This window comes from Dromiciops gliroides, chromosome 1, assembly GCF_019393635.1.
Source record: "Dromiciops gliroides isolate mDroGli1 chromosome 1, mDroGli1.pri, whole genome shotgun sequence".
Taxonomy (NCBI): domain Eukaryota; kingdom Metazoa; phylum Chordata; class Mammalia; order Microbiotheria; family Microbiotheriidae; genus Dromiciops; species Dromiciops gliroides.
In genome coordinates, this window is record NC_057861.1 from 575,599,770 (window position 1) to 575,618,483 (window position 18,714).

Consider the following 18,714-nt stretch of genomic DNA (forward strand, 5'->3'; position numbering starts at 1 on the left):
CACCCGCCCTGCTGAGAAAGACATTGTGAGAACCAGGCAGCGCCACCCTGTGCAGAAAGCATGTGACTAGTGTCCAGAAGTTACATCTATTCATAGAACCGCCTGTAAGTTATGTCAATTAATGCTACCAGCCAATTAGCTTGGAGCTGTGTGTGGAGACCGCCCCTCTTGCGGTCTGCAGGGAGCTTCCGCTCTAGGAGAATGGGAGATCTTTCTGTTGCTCTGTAGCAGCAGCTGCAAGGCCAGGGTAGCTAGGCTTTTTCTTTCTGAACTCCACATGTTCTTCCTCTCTCTTTTGCTGACTTATAATGTACTTTAATAAATGCTTAATGCTCAAAGACTGGTGCTATAAGCTTCTAATTTAAGGTGACCACACATTAGATTTTAGTCATAGCAGTTAGATTTTTAAACATCACAGTACTAATTGCTTCCTGGGTAGGGTATCTTGGGAATTTTTAGAAAATTCCCCAGCATCCCTGGACTGTTAGATTCAAAACAAATGTTTTTCATTTGGGTCATTTGAGAGTCACTGTGGAGTCCATTATCAAGATAGCATTGTTTCCTACATTACTGACTCAAGAAAAAGAAAGACGGAAGTTAGCTATATTAAACAAAAAGGACTTTTCCTTTTTGTCCCTTTGCTAACATTTATATAAGACTTTAAGGGCCTCCTTCTGTATACATTACAAATACATTCTCCCAGGGGCCTTCCTTTAGATCTCTGCATGTTCCAAGAATACCTGTGGGACATACAAGACTCTATGAGCTGTCCCTTACTCTAGCTATGTGACTGGCTTTTCCACTCATATGTCTCACCAATGATAGCCTTTATATACTTCTACATAGTTCTCATGCCCACTCTTGCATCTCTCAACTGTACTTTGGGTGCCCCCACAACATTGGTTCCTCTGAAACTGGCATTCCATAATTTCCAGCCTGGTAGCATTACCAACAGCCTGATAGATCTAGGATCACAGACAAACCCAGAGATAAAAGGAACCTCCGAGGCCATCTCGTCCAATCTCCTCATTTTACTGATGATGAAACTGAGGCTGGGGGGTGGTAAAGTGACTTTTTGAAAGTAGTGTCAAAGGCAGGATTTTAAGACAGGTTCTCCAACTCCAGGAAGAAACTTGAAAACTCAAAAGTACTGTGCAATTTTCAAAGGGCAATCTGGTCCATTTTCTTCCTTCTCTTCAATCTGGACTTCATTGACCACTCAGCGTCTATCCAAGCTCTCTGTACTGAATGAACAGCTCCAGAGAATGCCCATTCAACGGTATAGCACAATCTAGACAATATGCATTCTTTTTTAAAGATTTTTTTATGTTTTGGTTTTTTACATTACATACCTTTACAGATTACTCTCACTTCAGGAGAGTTCTTTTGTAACAACTCATCTCATCTGAAAGTGCATGCAACATTCCATATCTGTAGCCTCATACCCACCTCTCTGTTTTTAAAATAAATAACAGAAATCTGTTTTCTTTCCTTCCTTCTTGTTGTTCAGTTGTTTTTCAATCATGTCTGACTGTGGCCCCATTTGGGATTTTCTTGGCAAAGATTTTACAGATGAGAATACTGAGACAAACAGGGTTAAGTGATTTAACCAGGACCACACAGCTAGTAAGTGTCTGAGGCCAAGATTTGAACTCAGAAAGATGAGTCTTCCTGAATCCAGGCCCAGTGCTTTATCCACTTGCTACCTAGCTTCCCTTAAAGTAATATTAAAAATAAGTAATGTTATATTAAAATTTTTAAAGCAATATTACTAATTCTAAATAGGGACTGTTGAATCTTCAGGGCAAGCATACATTCCTTTCAGTATCCACATTTCCCCATAGTCTCATCCCTATTCAGCTTAGCCCTCCCCTTACCTAATTTTGACATTCATCTCACTCCTGACATTATATCCTTTTAATGAGATATGATTAATTGTACATGTATAACCTATATTTGATTGCTTACTGCCTCAGGGAGGGGGGGAGGGGAGGAGGGGAGAGAGGGAAGGAAGAATAAAAATCAGAACCCAAAACTATAAATAAAAATGTTTATTAGTTTAAAAAAAGTGTGGGGGGCAGCTAGGTGGCACAGTGGATAGAGAACTGGCCCTGGAGTCAGGAGTACCTGAGTTCAAATCCGGCCTCAGACACTTAACACTTACTAGCTGTGTGACCCTGGGCAAGTCACTTAACCCCAATTGCCTCACTAAAAAAAAAAGTGTGGGGGGGAGAATATATGATAAATTATCAACAGACTTTCATCCTTGATTCTCCTTCTCTTAGACTCTTGCCACCTAGTGAAATGGGACTTTTCCTCTAAAGACTCTGTATTCCTTACTACCTGCTCCCACTTTTAGCCTATGCTTTTTTTATATTTCCAAACTCATAGGGCCACGAGTAGACATATGCATTTCCTTTACTCTCCAAGACAGGTAGAACTTTTCTTTCATCAGTACCATCAGTATCTATCTCTTAGGTTACTCTAATAGACCTTAGCACTGTGAACCCAGAGGCTGAGTTCAGGACCAAGTGTAGGAATCATGGTGATATTAGGTGGTTGGTAGTTTTTTGTCCTTAATCTGGAAGTGCAAAACAGGACTCCAAAGCTTCTTGCCCTTGGGCTCCTGCCTTCCAGGTTCTTTATGTAATAACAATAATAACAACATTTTATGTCCTGATTTAAGGTTTACAAAGTGTTCTCCTCACACAGATTTAGAGCTAGAAAGGATTTTAGAGGCTAGTCAGGCCAACCCCCAGATTTTAGTACAAGTATTGTCACTATTTTTAAAGAAAAGAATCTCAGAAGCAAAATATCTTGAGCATTGAACTTGGAGTCAAAGGACTTGGGTCCTTTGAATGAAGTTTTGTATTCTACCACCAGTGTGATCTTGGGAAAATTATGTTAACCTCTGAGACTCAATTTCTTCATTGATAAAATGAAGGAAATGGGCAAAATGGCCTCTAAGGTCCCTTCCAGCTCAAAATCTATGACCCTCTGACTTTTGCTTGGCTCCAGAGAGGAAATCGAGGAACAACAGCTAAAAGTTGCAAGGAAGCAAATTTAGGTTTCTTGTTGGGAAAGGCCTCCTAAGAAATAGAGCTGTGCCATTGGGGAGTGGACTGCCTTGGAAGGCAGAGAGTTCCTTCTTAATGGAAGCCTTCCAACAGATGCTGAATCACAGAAGGTTTCCTGTTCAGTTGGGGATTCAACTCCATAGCCTTTGATTCTGGTGCTGATTTTCCCCACAACCGAGCCCCAAACCATGCTTAATGTTTCATTTGTCTCATTGAAGTGGAATATCCATTATCCCAGTGGATTACAGCCCCAGGGGCTAGGATAGCTCAGGTTTCCCAGAATGAAGCTTTTCAGAGTAATATCTGCCCAGTAAGAATAGTTGATAACATATTGGCTTCACCACATTCTTGAAAAATAGAGAATTATTTGTGATTTCTAGGGAATTTTGTTTCCACTTTGGAGAGAAAGTATCTGTAAAATCATGCAATAGATGTTTAGGTTTTTCCCCCAACAACAGAAAACATGAGATGGGGTGATGTAGAAAGACAATGACTATAGGTCTTCTAAATACATTGGTCCACTCCATTTTTAAACTTTAAATTTTATTGGCATAGGGAACTCCCTGTGAGGAAACCCTCTTTCTCAATATCCCAGTGCACCTGCTCTGCAATATATGGTTTTTTAGGACACTAAGACAGTAAGTGTTTTGCCCAGAGTAAATATGTAGCAGAGGAATGAATACTATACCATGCTACTTTTCTATCCATCCTTGCAGTTTTAAAATCTGTATATAATAACAAGTAGACCATTACTTAGAGGGTAATCCCTCAATCCTGTCAATTCATTGACAGCTTCCAGTTTTCATAAGAGCAATTGTGGAATTCATGTGACATACTGCTAGAATCCAGGAGCAAGTTCCCTGTCCTTGGTGCTGAAGTAGCACCTAGGGTATCCCAGCTAGAGAGAAAGGTTTGCCCTTTGACCAGAAGGCTGATGAAGCATTGTGGTTCAGTGGAAAAATCATTGACTTTGGAGTCCAAAACCCAGAATATCATGCTGGGTTCACAGCATTGATTGCACTATAGCAGGCTGATAGAATGAAATAGTGGACCCTTATTTCCCTCTTCTTCCCCCCACCCCATCCCTTGCCATTAGATAGGAACCTTTCTCATTGAAAGGTGATCTAGAACCAGTAAAATTGCAAATGATATAGTTGGTCAACTAGGAATTAAGAAGACCTTAATTCAAATTAGGCCTCAGAAACTTGGCTGTGTAACTCTGGGCAATCATTTAACCTTTCTGCCTCAGTTTGTTCATCTGTAAAATGGGGATAATAAGAGTACCTGTCTTCTAGGTTTCTTGTGAAGATTAAAATGAGATAATATTTGTAAAATTCTTTTCCAGCTTTAAAGTGCTATATAAATGATAGGCATGCTAGCTATCTTTTCCCAAAGGCATAAACAATGAATAGGAACTAGATGAAGAATTTAGACCTTTTGCTGTATTCTGAAGGAACAGTTAGGTGACACTGTGGGTAGAGAATAGCAGGAGTCAGGAAGATTTGAGTTCAAATCCTGCCTCAGACAATTACTAGCTTTATCTCTGCAAGTCACTTCACTTCTATCTGCCTCAGTTTCTTCATCTGTAAAAATAAGAGGGTTTTACTACATGTCCTCTATGGTCCCCTCCAGTGCTAATCTGCAATTCTATGGGCAGAGGCTGGGAGAGATTTTTCCACACTGGGAATTCCTCCCACTAATGAAATCACATACACTATGCTATTAATTTAAAATTAATATGACAGAATATATACTTTGTTGTTGTTGTTGTTACTTTTCTGTCATTTCAGTCATGTACAACTCCTCATGACTTCATTTAGGGTTTTCTTGGCAAAGATATTGGAGTAGTTTGCCTTTTCTTTCTCCAGCCCATTGTATGTATGAGGAAACTGAGGCAAACAGGGTGACTTGCCCAGGGTTACACAGCTAGTAGATGTCTGAGGCTGGATTTGAATTCAGGTTTTCTCAATTCCAGGGCCAGTGTCCTTGCTTTGCCACTTCAAGCCTATCTGCCCTATATTTTTTTCTAATATGCATTACATTTTTAAAAATTATGTTAACTGATTTCTTCAAATGTTATGTCTAATTAGTATACCTTAAATCAAGAGGATGTTAAGAGATAAAATTCTAGCTAGTCTGTCTAAAATATCCAATGAGTGGTCGCCAATAAATTATAAGCTTTAGCAAGAGTTAGACTTTTAAGCATTTATTAAGGAGAATAAGAATTTGGTAAAGAGAGAGAGAAAGGCCTAGATTCCTATCTATTAAAGGGAGAGCACATTTCTAGTTCTGCTCTCCACCAGAGTCCCCAGAAAAGAGACTGAGTCAGAGCACCCAGCTCTTCCTTCTTCCTCCCACTAGCCAACATCACTTCCTGATGCCAAAGAAAAAGACTCCTGGTCTTGCCCTCAAAGACCTTCGCTTCATGGGCAGAACTCTTCTACAGTAAGTCTCCAGCAGGTGGCGTCATTCCAATCGTTACAAGGATATACAGTAGATTTTTCTATTTGCTGTGGCCTCTCATCACCCTGTCATCTCTCCATCTAAGCTGTGGTATCACTACAGTGGATCTCTTTCCTATGTGTAAATATTTAAGAACTTAACTGTATCATCACCTTCATGTCTAAAATCATGTAGATCACACAAGGAAAAAAAAGTCCAAGTCCCATGACAAAGAACTATGGTTGCTCTGCTTGTTAAACAGAGTGATTTGTATGTTTGTCACATCTCTTTCCTGTCTTTTGTCCCTTCTTTCCAGAGAGGCAGCCTGTGAAAGAGATCTTACTCTTACAGCTTCCCTTAATGAGTCTCCACTTCAGCTCAGTTGCCCCCTTACCTCTAAAGCACCATTGCCTTGTGGGAAAGTCCCTTTTCCATGTAAAATACTTTCATTAATGTCTCTCAAAACAACTGTTTTTCTTTGTGATTACTCTATTTGGTTAAGTTCTGACTGGGTGATTTCTGGGTCACTGAGAATCTAAATTATTGGTAACCACCAATAGGCAAATAAACTGCTATATTCTTCTGTCACCCTGTTAGCTTTGTTTTCTCTGAGTTTAAGTTTGAACTTCAAAATATTTCATGTTTTATAGTACTTCTGGTACACCAGAAAGCCTAAAAGCTTCTCAGAAAAAAATTGACAAGTATTGAAACAAAAGCTGAAAAATATTAGGCCTCTTACATTCATTTCTTTTTTTTAAGAATATTTTATTTTCCCCCAATTACATGTAAAAACAATTTTTAATGTTCAGATTTTTTTAAATTTTGAGTTCCAAATTCTATCCAGACAGTAAGCAGTCTGGCATAAGTTAGACATGTACAATCACCTCTTACATTCATTTCTGGGAGAGGTTTTTTGGTTTTTTGTTGTTTTGTTTTTAGTTTGGTTTGTTTGGTGTGGACCTGTGATCTCATCTTTTCAGGGAGTACTGGGTAAAAAAGGCCCTCTACTAGTGAAGATCTGAAATATTATAGTACTATGGGGTTTTTTTGGTGTTTTTTTACTATGTTTTTTTAAGTTCAATTTTATTTTCAGTTCCAAATTCTCTCCCTCGCTCTACCTCTTCACCACCCATTGAGAAGTTGAGAAATACAAAACCCATTACAAATATGAAGTCATAAAAAACAAATTTCCAAATTAGCCATGTTCCAACAATAACAAAAAGCCAAGAGCTTTTTTTTTAAAAGAAAAAAAAGGGAGGTGTCAAAGAGAGAGAAAGAAAAAGAAAGATGCTTCAATTTGTATTCAAGAGGTGGAGAGCATTTTCATCATGAGTCCTTTGGAATAGTGTAATATTAAGGAGTTGCCTGGAGACGTGGAGGGATTGGGTGACTTACCTCTGATCACAGGCATAAGTTGTGTGTGTTGACCATGGGACTTTTCACCAGCTGGATTTGAATCTCATTCTTCCTGACTCAAGCCAGCTTTATCCACACTAGCAATGCTATCCAGAGAAATGATCATTATTTTTTTTTAATTAAGTTTACACAGTTATGTTATGCCTTTCTTAGAACTCTCTACTCCTCCTCAAAACCAAGAGGCTCATTGAGTCACTCAGGTTTTCCCGATTTTGTTTCCTTATCATGTCCAGTCTCCATCTCCTGATTCTTCCTCTCCCCGGGGTGCTGAATCGTCAAGCAGACAGCATCAGCAAGATGACCTGGCGGAATCCTCCAGTAACAAAGAGGTAGAGTGTAGCCATTGTCAATGCCATGGGCCCTTCTCTATCCCAGTTCATTTTCATTATTCTTTTGCCCTTTTCCCCCTTCCTCTCTTGCAGATTACAAAACCAATTCACAGTTGGGGGGAAATTGGCTTTTAAATGTGTTCTCTAATGTATGACGTTTTTTGTTGTTTTGTTCTTGTTATTGTGAACTCCCCAGAGAGGAAACCTCCTTCGCCAAAGTTGATAGGCAGCTTTTCCAAAAGTTGAAGTCTAATTTAGAGGGGGAATACGTCTAAAAACAACCCAACCCTCTTTCTTTTCTGATAATATTCCATGCCTTCTGAGCTTAATAAATTGTGCTCCACAGCTGGTCATTCCCCATTATATATTTTTCTATTTTAAAGGAAATCTGTGGAGGAGAAGGAGGAGGGAGTGCTGACTCAGCTTTTTAAAAGGGTCTAGGCTAAAGAGATAGTATATCATAATGGATAGTTGGCCAAAGTTGGAGTCAAGATGACATCTTGCCTCTAACATTAGCTATGTGGGACCTTAGGCAAGTCTCTTAACATTTGCCTACAGGCAACTCTTTAGGACCCTTAAGTATGGATTTGGTAAAGAATTGGTTCCTCCCCAGGAAATTCCCTATTTGATTAGAATCATAGGTCATTTCTTCCGCTTGAAAGTATCTAGAGCTGGCCTACTCTACAAAAATTGGGGATAAGAACTAGGCTTGTAATTTCATTGGTTTAAGAAGCTCCCAGAAGAGGAAACCCTCTGACCAGTGCAGGTCAGCACCCACTATTTTTCCAAGACTCCTGTGGATAGGCCTGTGATCTCAATGGTACATGAACTTCCTCTAATGCTGAAACAAAAACACCTTTCACTGAAGAAAACTTTAGTCTTTTCTGTGACCTCTTTTATCCTCTAGAAAATAAATACTAGCACTAATTGCCACTTCCCCCAATTAATAACCTGATACTGAGATCTGATATCATCTGTGTGGGAGCTCAGTTGCCTCTAAATATTGCAGCTATCTAATTAACAAAGATAATATTTGTAAAAATTTAAAATATAAAATGAATGATTGTGTCATAGTTTTTCCCCTTGTACTAAAAACAAGATAATACAGATAACTTATATTTATTTGCCTTCAGTTACAAGTCTGTTACTTGAGATGGGCAGCAAGGCCTAATGAATCTGGGTTCAAGTCTTGCCTGTGACACTAGGAAAAGTCACAACAATGTTGTTGTTCAGTCATTACAGTTTTGTCCATCTCTTTGTGACCCCATTTGGAGTTTTCTTGGCAAAAATACTGGACTGGTTTGCCATTTTCTTCTCCATCTTATTTTATAGATGAGGATTTGAAGCAAACAGGGTTAGTTAAGTGACTTGCCTACAGTCATATAGGTAGTAAGCATCTAAGGTAAGATTTGAACTCAGGAAGATGAGTCTTCCTGATTTCAGACCAGCTGCTCCATTCACTGTAACACCTCTCTGCCTACCTAAGTCTCTGGGAGTGTAAGTTGCAGAGCATTTTGAGAATCTCCTTTGGTATATGGATTTTCTTTTGTCTTGTTATTGTTTGTTGTCGTCGAATATTTATTTATTTATTTTTTTTGTTTATGTCACCATTGTTTCCCTGTTGCTCCTCTCCCTGCCCTCCTAGAGAACCACCCCATAAACAAATAGTATTTTTTAAGGATTTTTTTAAAAGAAGAGGAAAAACTCAGCACAACTGATCAATACATCAAAAAAGACTAAAAATATGTGCAACACTTGTGAACCTCCCACCTCTGCAAAGTGATTGGATGGATGTGTCTTTCCACTTCCCTTCTATAAAGAATATGCTTGTTCTTTATAATTTTGCAACATTCACTTTGGGGTTTGCATATGTAATAGTGCTTTCCGTTTACAGTGTTGTAGTCAAGTGTATTGTTTTCTAGGGTCTGCTTACTTCACTCTGCATCAGTTCATGCAGATCTTTCCATACTTCTCTGGATTCATCACATTCATCATTTCTTTCTTTCTTTTTTTTGGTGAGACAATTGGGGTTAAGTGACTTGCCCAGGGTCACACAGCTAGTAAGTGTCAAGTGTCTGAGGTCAGATTTGAACTCAGGTCCTCCTGACTCCAGGGCCAGTGCTCTATCCACTTCGCCACCTAGCTGCCCCACATTCATCATTTCTTATACAATAATACTATTTCATTATCTCCCTGTACCACAATTTGTCTAGCCATTCCCCAATTGATAGACATCTACTCTGTTTGCAATTCTTTGTTATCACTAAAAGTCCTGCTATAAATATTTTAAGAGTTTGGAGGAACTTTCTTCTTATCATTGTCCTTCTTGGCCTATAAGCTCAGAAATGGGATATCTGGGTCAAAATATTATAGGCATTTTAGTCACTTTATTTGTGTAAATCTAAAAAATATCTTGTACACCACGTTCTCATCAGAGAAATATAATACAAAATTTTTTCTCCATCCAACTGCTTCCCTTTTTCCTAGGTGCATTAATTTTGTCCATGCTGAAACTTTTGAGTTTTATGCAAAGTTATCTAGGCATGGTAATTTCTCACCTGGTGCTCCCTACATTAATGAAATAAAAATAAAAAATAAGTTTCTGTAGGGAGATCACCCACCTCCAGGCAAGGATACCAGTCAAGGAGGGATGTTGTTGCTTTTTAATCAGAATTAAACTAACAAACAGACATTTCAAATATAGTACATCTATGTCATTGTGCTTTAATAGGTTTGCAAAATGCTTCACTGTACTAAACTATGACCTACAGGTGGATGACATGGCCTGGGATTGGGTCTGATCGCTCTCTCCCCCCAGCCTACGTGCTCAACTTTCCCATTTTCTGCCTCACACAATTTATAATGCATGACCAAGTGAGAAAGAAATGGGGAGAAGAGTCAGGAATGGCAGCCCCACAGGCAGTGGCAATAAAATCAAAACGTGATAATTGCTTGAAAGGGCTGCAAGTGTTTGTGGCAAGTGTTGATTAGATGCAAATATGTAGATGAGTGTGCCCTTATAGGCCTCCTAGCAACTCCATTCATCTTTAGGTGGCCTTCAGGAAAATCCCTAAGAAGATTCCTGCTCTGTAGCCTATGGCTTTCTCTGATCTGGGAGTTTATTACCTTTATTAAATTTGATCTTGACTACTAAGGGTTGGATGACCCCATTAGTCTCTTTCTCCCCACCTAGTAGAAAACAAAGTGCTAATCAGACATCTTAATGTTCAACTTCAGATAACATGTCAGTAGAAGCAAATGTTAGTTTTTTCAATTTCTGTAAGGATTGATGCTTGTTTCTGCATAGCCTTTAAAAATGATTTTTAAAAAACCTTCCATGCATGTAGTAATTAGCCATTCTTTAGACTTAAGAAAATCATTTTCCCATTAAAAACAGACAGATGAAGCATACTACCTACTGCTTGGCAGAGAGGTGATAGACTCAGGATACAGAATGAGACTGGAATTTGTATTGCTTGATTGTACATATTTACATGGGTTTTGTTTTTCTTTTTCCTTTCTTTTTTTTCCAGTGGTGGAGAGAGAAAACAGATATTTGTTCATAAAAATTTTTTTGTTAAAATACTGCTTCAGAGTCTAGAAAGTAGTATAATAATAATAAGTAGGCATAATAATAAAAATAGCTAATACTTATATAGTGCTCACAATGTGCCAGGCACTGTGCCTTACAATTATCTTATTGAACCTCACAATAACCTGGGAGGTAAGGACTATTATTATCCCCATTTTACTTTTGAAGAGACTAAGGCAAACAAGGTTTAAGTGACTTACCCAAGGTCACACAGCTAGTTAAGTGCCTACGGCTGGATTGGAACTTAGGCCTTCCTGATTCCAGGCCTGCTCTATCCACCGCACCACCTAACTGCCCCAGTAATGGTCTAAACATGAAGCTGGGGGAAAGGCAATGAACATACTGTGTTTCTAAAATGGTAGGGGTTTTTTGTTTGTTTTTTTAGCTGTAGAATTACTCTTTTTGTATTCAGGTCTGTAACCAGGAGGCTCTCCTTGAGTTTAGCATTCAATAAAGTATTCATTTACCCAGTTAATATCCAAACAGATCTGAGTTGGGTAATTGGATATAGCTAGAGGCTGAGCCACTCTGACTGAGCAGAGCGGACATCTCAGTCAGATAGCCTCCTAGCTCAGGGGCACAAATTGCATTTAAAAGTCTCCAGCCTTGCCAAAAAGGACTGTCTTTTCTTTGGAGCTATTTAACTGACTGTCTAGTCAATCAGAATTATGTTGGCTCTGTTGGTCTATTCTTGACAAAGTCAAATAACATATTTGTTATACTTCCTCTATTCTCTGTTGATTAAGCGAAAGTCACGTCAGTGGAACAGACATCTAGATATCTGATGGCCCTCTTCTCCGTCGCTCTCCATTTTTTATTTCCCTTTAATGCATTTCTTCCTGTAAATGCTTTGGCAGCCAATAGCCTAGTTTCTCATCCCCCAGCCTTATCCCGTAGACTGAAATACAGTTGACCCTTCTTCGAACAAGAAAGGCATTTGAAGAATATCCAGACTCTACATTTGGTATAATGAGCCATTTCATTACAATGAACACACTCCATGAAAAGTTCTCTCTAATGAGTTGCCAGATGTTACACATTTCAAGATTAACATGAAGGTCTTTTACTCTTCTAAATTATGTTAGATTACATGTCAGTAGCTTGGTCCTGAGTAGCGTAGATAACATTTAACATTTTCATTTCTAAAGTGCTATGCAAATGACAGCTAATTAATCCATTCTTTTGCCCTTGTGAGGTAAATACCACTTTTCCCTTATTCCAGGTGAAGAGACTCTACCAAAAAACTGAACGAGTACCCTTGGCATCCTCACTCTCTCCTTCCAACCTCCCCTCCTGCATCAATAAAATGTTAGACCCAGACCAGAGATTCAAACCCTGACATTTATTCCCAGAACACTAGGTTGAGCTCTGTCTCTCCAAGAAGAATACCTTGTAATGAACATTTAGGATCTGGTACAGTCCCAACATAGAATGGTTAAAGGTTTAATTTAATTAGTCAGTAAACATTTATTAAACACCTACTGGGTGCCAGCCACTATACTAAACCCTGGGGATACAAAAAGAGGCAAAAAATAATCCCTGTTCTTAAGGAGTTTACAATCTAAAAATGCTGCTTTTGCAATTTCATTTAAGGCACATGCCATGTACAAGTCACTTAACTCTATGCTCTATGCTCTAGACAACTCTTTAAAACCAAAAGTCACAGAGAAGGTACTGGTCCCAACCTGTGTTAGTAGAGGGAGTTCCCACATCTGACAGTTCTCAGTACTTAATGAAATCACAGGACTAGATCCTATCCTTAAGGACAAATTCTCTATTTCTTCAACATTCAGATTTATCCTTAAGACATTTGTTTTTTTAAGAAGAACCAAAAAGTAAGTATTGCTACAATAAGAACAATTTGTTATATTAATGGTGATCTGGAAGTTTTGATGGTTTTCTAAGTTATCATACTCATTATCCATTGAGGCATCTACATTGAGATCTTCATCTTATTTAGTGGTGCCTGTTATAGGAAAATTCAAGAGTTCATTCTTTATGTCTTTGTTTTATTTTCATTTTAAGGCAGGATGCTAGAGTGATTTAAAGAATGGATGCTTCCAAATAAAGTAAATTAATAAATGAAGCAAGGAAAAGAATAAAGAATCCCGGTGCGGGGGAGGAGAGGGGCTCATGTTATTCTGGTCTTTAAACAACTGCTTCCCTTTGAGAATTCCTCATTTCTGCAGCTGTGGTCATGTTAAACCATATATCAATGGAAATTCCAATTTTTCAAAAATTAAGTTACTTTGTGTTTTTGCTACTGGCCAAGTCCAGTGATTGGAGCCATACCTGACATTCAGAAAATGGAATTTTTTTTCAGCCCACAGAACACAGATACTGAAAATCTTCCAAAGGTTGCTGAACATGGATTCTAAGACTTCCCGGTTATCTAAAATGCTAATGACTTGGACAGCATTTAATGATAACTTCTAATGATAGACATATTTATATGCATTTCAACTTTCTCTAACCAATAATGGTCAACTCCCCCTTGTTAATAACTATTGTTTGGTGGTACATTTATTTTTCATGTTGCATAGATGGGTTGTTAATGCATATATAAGAATGCTTTTCCCTGATGAAACCTTCTTTGTCTTAATTACAGTCAAGGAAAAGCTTGGCATCATTCCCAACATACGTTGAAGGTAAGATATGAGAAAAAATAAATCAAGCACTGAGTGATTTATAAAGCTTTTAGAATTCAGCTATATGTGATGCTGTGCTTTAAGAGGATATAGCATCCTCTTGAGAAAGGAAGGTCACAAAGTGACATATTAGCAGTCTCCAACAACTTAGAATGACAAAACCATAGCACTTTAAAGCTGGAAAGAACCTTACTTCAGTTTATGTAGATTAACTGTCTTATTTTGTATTTGAGGAAACTGAGACATAGAGTGAAGTGACTTATTCAGGACCACATAGCTAGTTAGTGAGAGAGCTATGACTAGAACTCAGGTTTGATTCCTAATCCATTGGACTTCAGTTTTAAAACAGCTCTGCCCAGAATGTAACAAATGGAAATGGAGGGATTTAGATTTGCTATAAGGAACAATTCACCAATCTGTCTAGGCTGGTCATTTAAAACCAAATGAGCTGTGTAGAGAGACCAGTCTATTATAAAAGTAAAATATATTCCAGTTTCTCTGAAGTGGCTCAACTGTGGGCCAAAGATCAAAGATCAAAATCCTTTTCGGGTCTCTTCCAACTTCATGATTCTCTAAGTATAAACTGAGGAAAAGTTGAAGTTGTTCATCTGCAACATTGAAACCCAGGGTAATAATAGTAGCTACATCTTGGGTGTGGTTGGGTTTGTTTTTTTGTTTTTAAGTTAATTTCCTGCATTCTAGTTAAAAATAAACAAAAACAACAGGAACAGAATCAAGAAAGAGAAGGGTAACCTGTAATTATTAGGAATCTTGTCTGAGCTAATAAAGTCTCATGCTAATATCTTAGGACTTTTTCTAATGAGATATTTTAATCAATCAATAAGCATTTTAAGTGCTTTTAAAACCTTGAATTCTTACCAGCCAACAGTGTCATTATCCAGTGACTAGAGGTTGTCGTGCAGTTAACAGTAATACAATTGTGCATTTGTTCTATGGTGTGTGTGTGTGTGTCCACCTCCACATCAAACTAAGTACAGTGAATTGAGCATAGAGGTAAAATTGCTAACATAAAATGCTAGAGAATGTCAAATCTAAATCTGACCTTTAAAAAATGATTGTTCCAATATCTAATTTGCTTTTTAATTTGTATGGTTAGAGTAAATACTAAACTCCTAAGTGCACTGGGGGCTTTCTGTCCAATGTGTTCCAGTGGAATTGATAGCATACAATTTCATTGAAGGTTAAATGAAGCGAAGGCATATATCAAAGCTATCATTTATTTAAGACCAATATTTTGGTCCCCCAGATGCTCGGTATTTATCCAGTCATTTCAGTATTATTTGAATTGCTTTCAGGTGCATAGACACACCCCACACTATTTTAGAAAAGAAAGGAAACATTCTCAAAGGCTAGTTAGTTAGTTCTGGGTTGTGGATGGCCATGTAATGTGCATGGGTAATTAGGCCTTACTGGAAAGAGCATTTTTGTTCTTTCTGTGCTTGTGATTTTTTGCACTCCTTATAGCCTTTCTCCTTTTTTCCTGGGAGCATCTTGTTGTCATAAACACCTGTATTTGAGGTGCACAGTAATTCCATCAATGGGATAGCTACAGTCTCTATACTTGAGTGTTAGCTTCAAACATGCCTATTTATATTATAGACAGGTATATATTTCCCTGGTGTATGGTTAAGACTTTAGCTTGTGTATTTTGGATAATACCTTGAACCCTTGTCATATCCATAAAGGCTAAAAGAGAGAAAAACATGCTTGTCACTCACAATAACTCATCATGGAGCATTAAGTAAGGCTGTCGTGTGGTTGAGGAGAGAGAGATATATTTCTTAACAGTGTTTGCTGTAGAAATTATTCTTGTTCAAAACACCAAATAAGCCATATAACAAATTCCCTTATGTAATTAGTAGTTAGTGCTTCATTAAAGATTTCTTGGGAGACTGACTGCTTGACTCTCTGTTGCAACTACTGTACTTTAGTTTGAGGAAAATGAATGGATTATTTTCTCTCCCTGCCTTGGTAAGCAGCTCATTATGGGGAACAGCTGTTTGAGCTCAAGATGAGTTTGACATTTACAGGTAAAAATTAAATCCACTGGAGAATAACTCTGCAAGAGGAGAAATGATCAACCTCATACAATCAATGATTTAGCAGGTGGGCCATGAGTAGCATCCACTTTAAGTCAACAGATTTTTATTAAGCACTTCCTATGTGCTGGTTGCTGTGGTAGACAAAACGAAGTCCACTTGCTTTGATTGCTACATTGAAATTTAGTTGGAAGAACTAGGGATGTTTGTCTTGGAGAAGATAATATCTTTTCCAATAATATTCCTTGTCTTCAATTATGTGAAAGGCTGGTAGAATTCAAGGATTTGAAAAGTTCTCCCCATTGCCCTCTCATAAGCAAAATGAAATCTGGTCTGCAGGACTTACAAGGAGGGGTGTAATTCACATCCTACCTCTGGCAGCTCTATGCCTCTGGGCAGGTCAGTCAGCCAGCCAGCCAGCTAGCATTCATTAAGTGCTTACTATGTGCCAGCCACTGTGCTAAACTCTGGGAATACAAAGCAAAGTTAAAAACACAATCCTTGCTCTCAAGGGAGACGTACACTGGGAAAGGCCTCCTCCAGAAAGTGGTATCTGAGCCTAGTCTTGCATTGAAATAGGAAGCAAGCCAGGAGGCTTGTCATACCTTCTTCTGCACCTCAGTTTTCTTGCCTGTAAAATGAAGTAGTCATTCATCAAGGACGCTTCAGAGAGGACTCAGAACTAGGTAACTGTTAAGATCCTTTTTAGCTTTACAGAGTCTGTGATTGTATGATTATATAGTGCAGTAGGACTGAATTCTCTTGATAGTCAAAAAAGGATTGGTTCGTTATATAGTAGCGCAGAAAATTGGAGGCCTCCTTAGGTTGTATTCCCAGCTTTTCCATTAACTAGCTCTGTGACCATAGGCAAATTACTTGGGCCTCAGTTTCCTCATTTATAAAATGCAGAGATTGGACTGTTTTATGTCCTGCTGGCTCTACTATTCTGTGATTTATACAGGACAAGATATAAGCATGTTAGGGAAAGAAGACACATTTTTTTTAATCTAAAAGGGATGTACTAAAAAGGGAGTCTTACCAAGTAAATTTTAGTTTAAATAGGCCTTAATTGTAAATCATGGTTAGTAGAATCTGTAATCTTCTTTTTTTAAGAGCCTATACCCCGATAAAAATGTAATGCCAGTGTCCTTCTAAGTACTTTATAGATCAGAGCTTAGTCTAGAGTTAGTCTGTATGAGCTCCATACTGGGAATGTTGGTTTGTAGAACTATCATGTTGGCCAGGGTGAAATTAACCTATAGAATCGGGGCAGAGTGCCATTGTGGAGGTAATGTAACCTTTGGAATTAACATGCCTCTTTTTGGGATAATTGGTCTCCCAGACTATGAAGACAGTTGTGTAAGGATGTGGTACAGAATAGGGAATGATCTTTTGCATTCATTCAGAAAGCATAATCACCATACTTTATGTCTCATCTAAATAATTTTCATATCATTTCTCTACACAAATTGTAAGGGGGAAGGGAAGTTGCTATAAAGGAAAAAAAAATGTCTTCACTTCTGTTTGAAAATAACCCATTATGAGAACAAAGAAAAAAATACATTACCTTTTCACAAATTTGTCAGAATACACAGTTGGATAGGCAGGCTGAGTGAGAAGCCTAGATGTGCTATTAACTTGTCTGACTATGTCAGGGATAGTGAAAAGGAATGTAGAGTTGAGTGGTCTGTCTTCTGCCTGTCTCCAGCAGAATGTGACTTTGCTCACAGCTATGGTTTTCTGTATTATAGTTCCAGGACCCTGTGATCCTGAAGACTTGATCGATGGCATCATTTTTGCAGCCAATTACCTTGGCTCCACCCAGCTGCTTTCTGACAAAACACCCTCCAAGAATGTTCGGATGATGCAGGCACAGGAAGCAGTAAGCAGGATCAAGGTAAGGGGCTGTGGTGTGTTGTTCACAGTGGGATTTAAAACTACCCAAGCTGCTGAACATGGAAGCCCATCTCTTTTGGGGGAGTTTGTATTCAATAGCAAAAGTACCTAAATGAAGGGTCTCACCCAGTTATGACCCTACAGTCCTTTAGATCATGTCCTTAGCACTGAATCTGGAAGAATCTAGAAGAAGAGTAGGTTGAAAGAATATCCTAACTAGTGCTTGAAGACTTAATTGTCATCTATTTCTTATGCATTCTGGTTATTCAGAATGGTATCAGACTCAGGTACTGAGTAGCAGAGTGATTTACACAAAGTAGATTTGATTCCTCATATTTAGTTATCATGGACATTGTTTTCCTCTAAGCCTTGAGAAATAACTCATAGATAGCCCAAAATATTTAACCAGGAGCACTGAAAACCCAGTTTATTAAGGAAGGCATCCCTGAGAGGAACAGTCGTTTATTTCTCCCTTTGTAACTGCTAAAAGTTTAGGTTCTCGTTTTAATAAATCATTAGGCCTGAATCATTCAAGAGAGAAGAGGTAAATTGAAACTTTCTCTTCTTGGAGGTGAATTTTTTTAGGCTACTCAGGTACCACTCAAGAAACTCGGCTACCCACCTCCTACTCTTTATCTTTCTCTTCATCAAACACATTCCAACAGGGTACTTGAATAGTAGCTCTGGAAGGAGAAAGATGGAGAGACAGAAGGCAATAGCTGAGGACTTAGAGATAGCCCTGAACCTATCATTGAACAAATGTCCTTAGAATATTCAATGTGCAAAGCACCATACCAAGAAGTTATAACAGGTCTCTGTTCTCACAGAACTTATGTTCTGGAAGAGGAGACAAGAAACAGAAATGAAAAGTAACTAGGAATTATGCAAGGTATTATGTGATAAGAGCCAAATGATTGTAGGGGAAGAAGGGAAAGGGAAGAAGAGAAATTCCTTGGGTGGCACCAATAGCAGGTTAGAGAGCTGTGAAGTAAAGATGACTGTGCATATCAAAGGACTTAATAAATGACTGTTCATTTGAAAGAAGTATAACTGGAATCTTTCAGGTCTGATTACCCATGATGATTTTAGCATTGTTAGCTCCTCCATGGCCCTTATTTTATGTAGAAAATGAGACCCAGAGCATCAAAGAGAGTGGGAGAAGGAAGGGGAATAAACATTTATCTAGAACCTACTATGTGCTTTACAAATATTGTCTTGTTTGCTCCTCACAACAGTTCTGCCAGGTAGGTACTG

The 18,714-nt window shown here is 38.3% G+C and overlaps 1 protein-coding gene across 7 annotated transcripts in view; it reads left to right on the top strand.

Moving 5' to 3' along the window:
• Positions 1-18,714, top strand: part of APBA1 (amyloid beta precursor protein binding family A member 1) — a 284,105-nt gene that overhangs the window by 227,733 nt on the left and 37,658 nt on the right. For 6 of the 7 annotated variants that reach the window (XM_043976132.1, XM_043976130.1, XM_043976126.1 and 3 more), the window contains 3 exons: positions 7,169-7,264; positions 13,465-13,504; positions 17,316-17,461. In XM_043976132.1, the coding sequence (XP_043832067.1) occupies positions 7,169-7,264; positions 13,465-13,504; positions 17,316-17,461 (282 nt within the window). The remainder of the gene's footprint in view (positions 1-7,168; positions 7,265-13,464; positions 13,505-17,315; positions 17,462-18,714) is intronic. The other variant, XM_043976131.1, reaches the window with a different exon arrangement.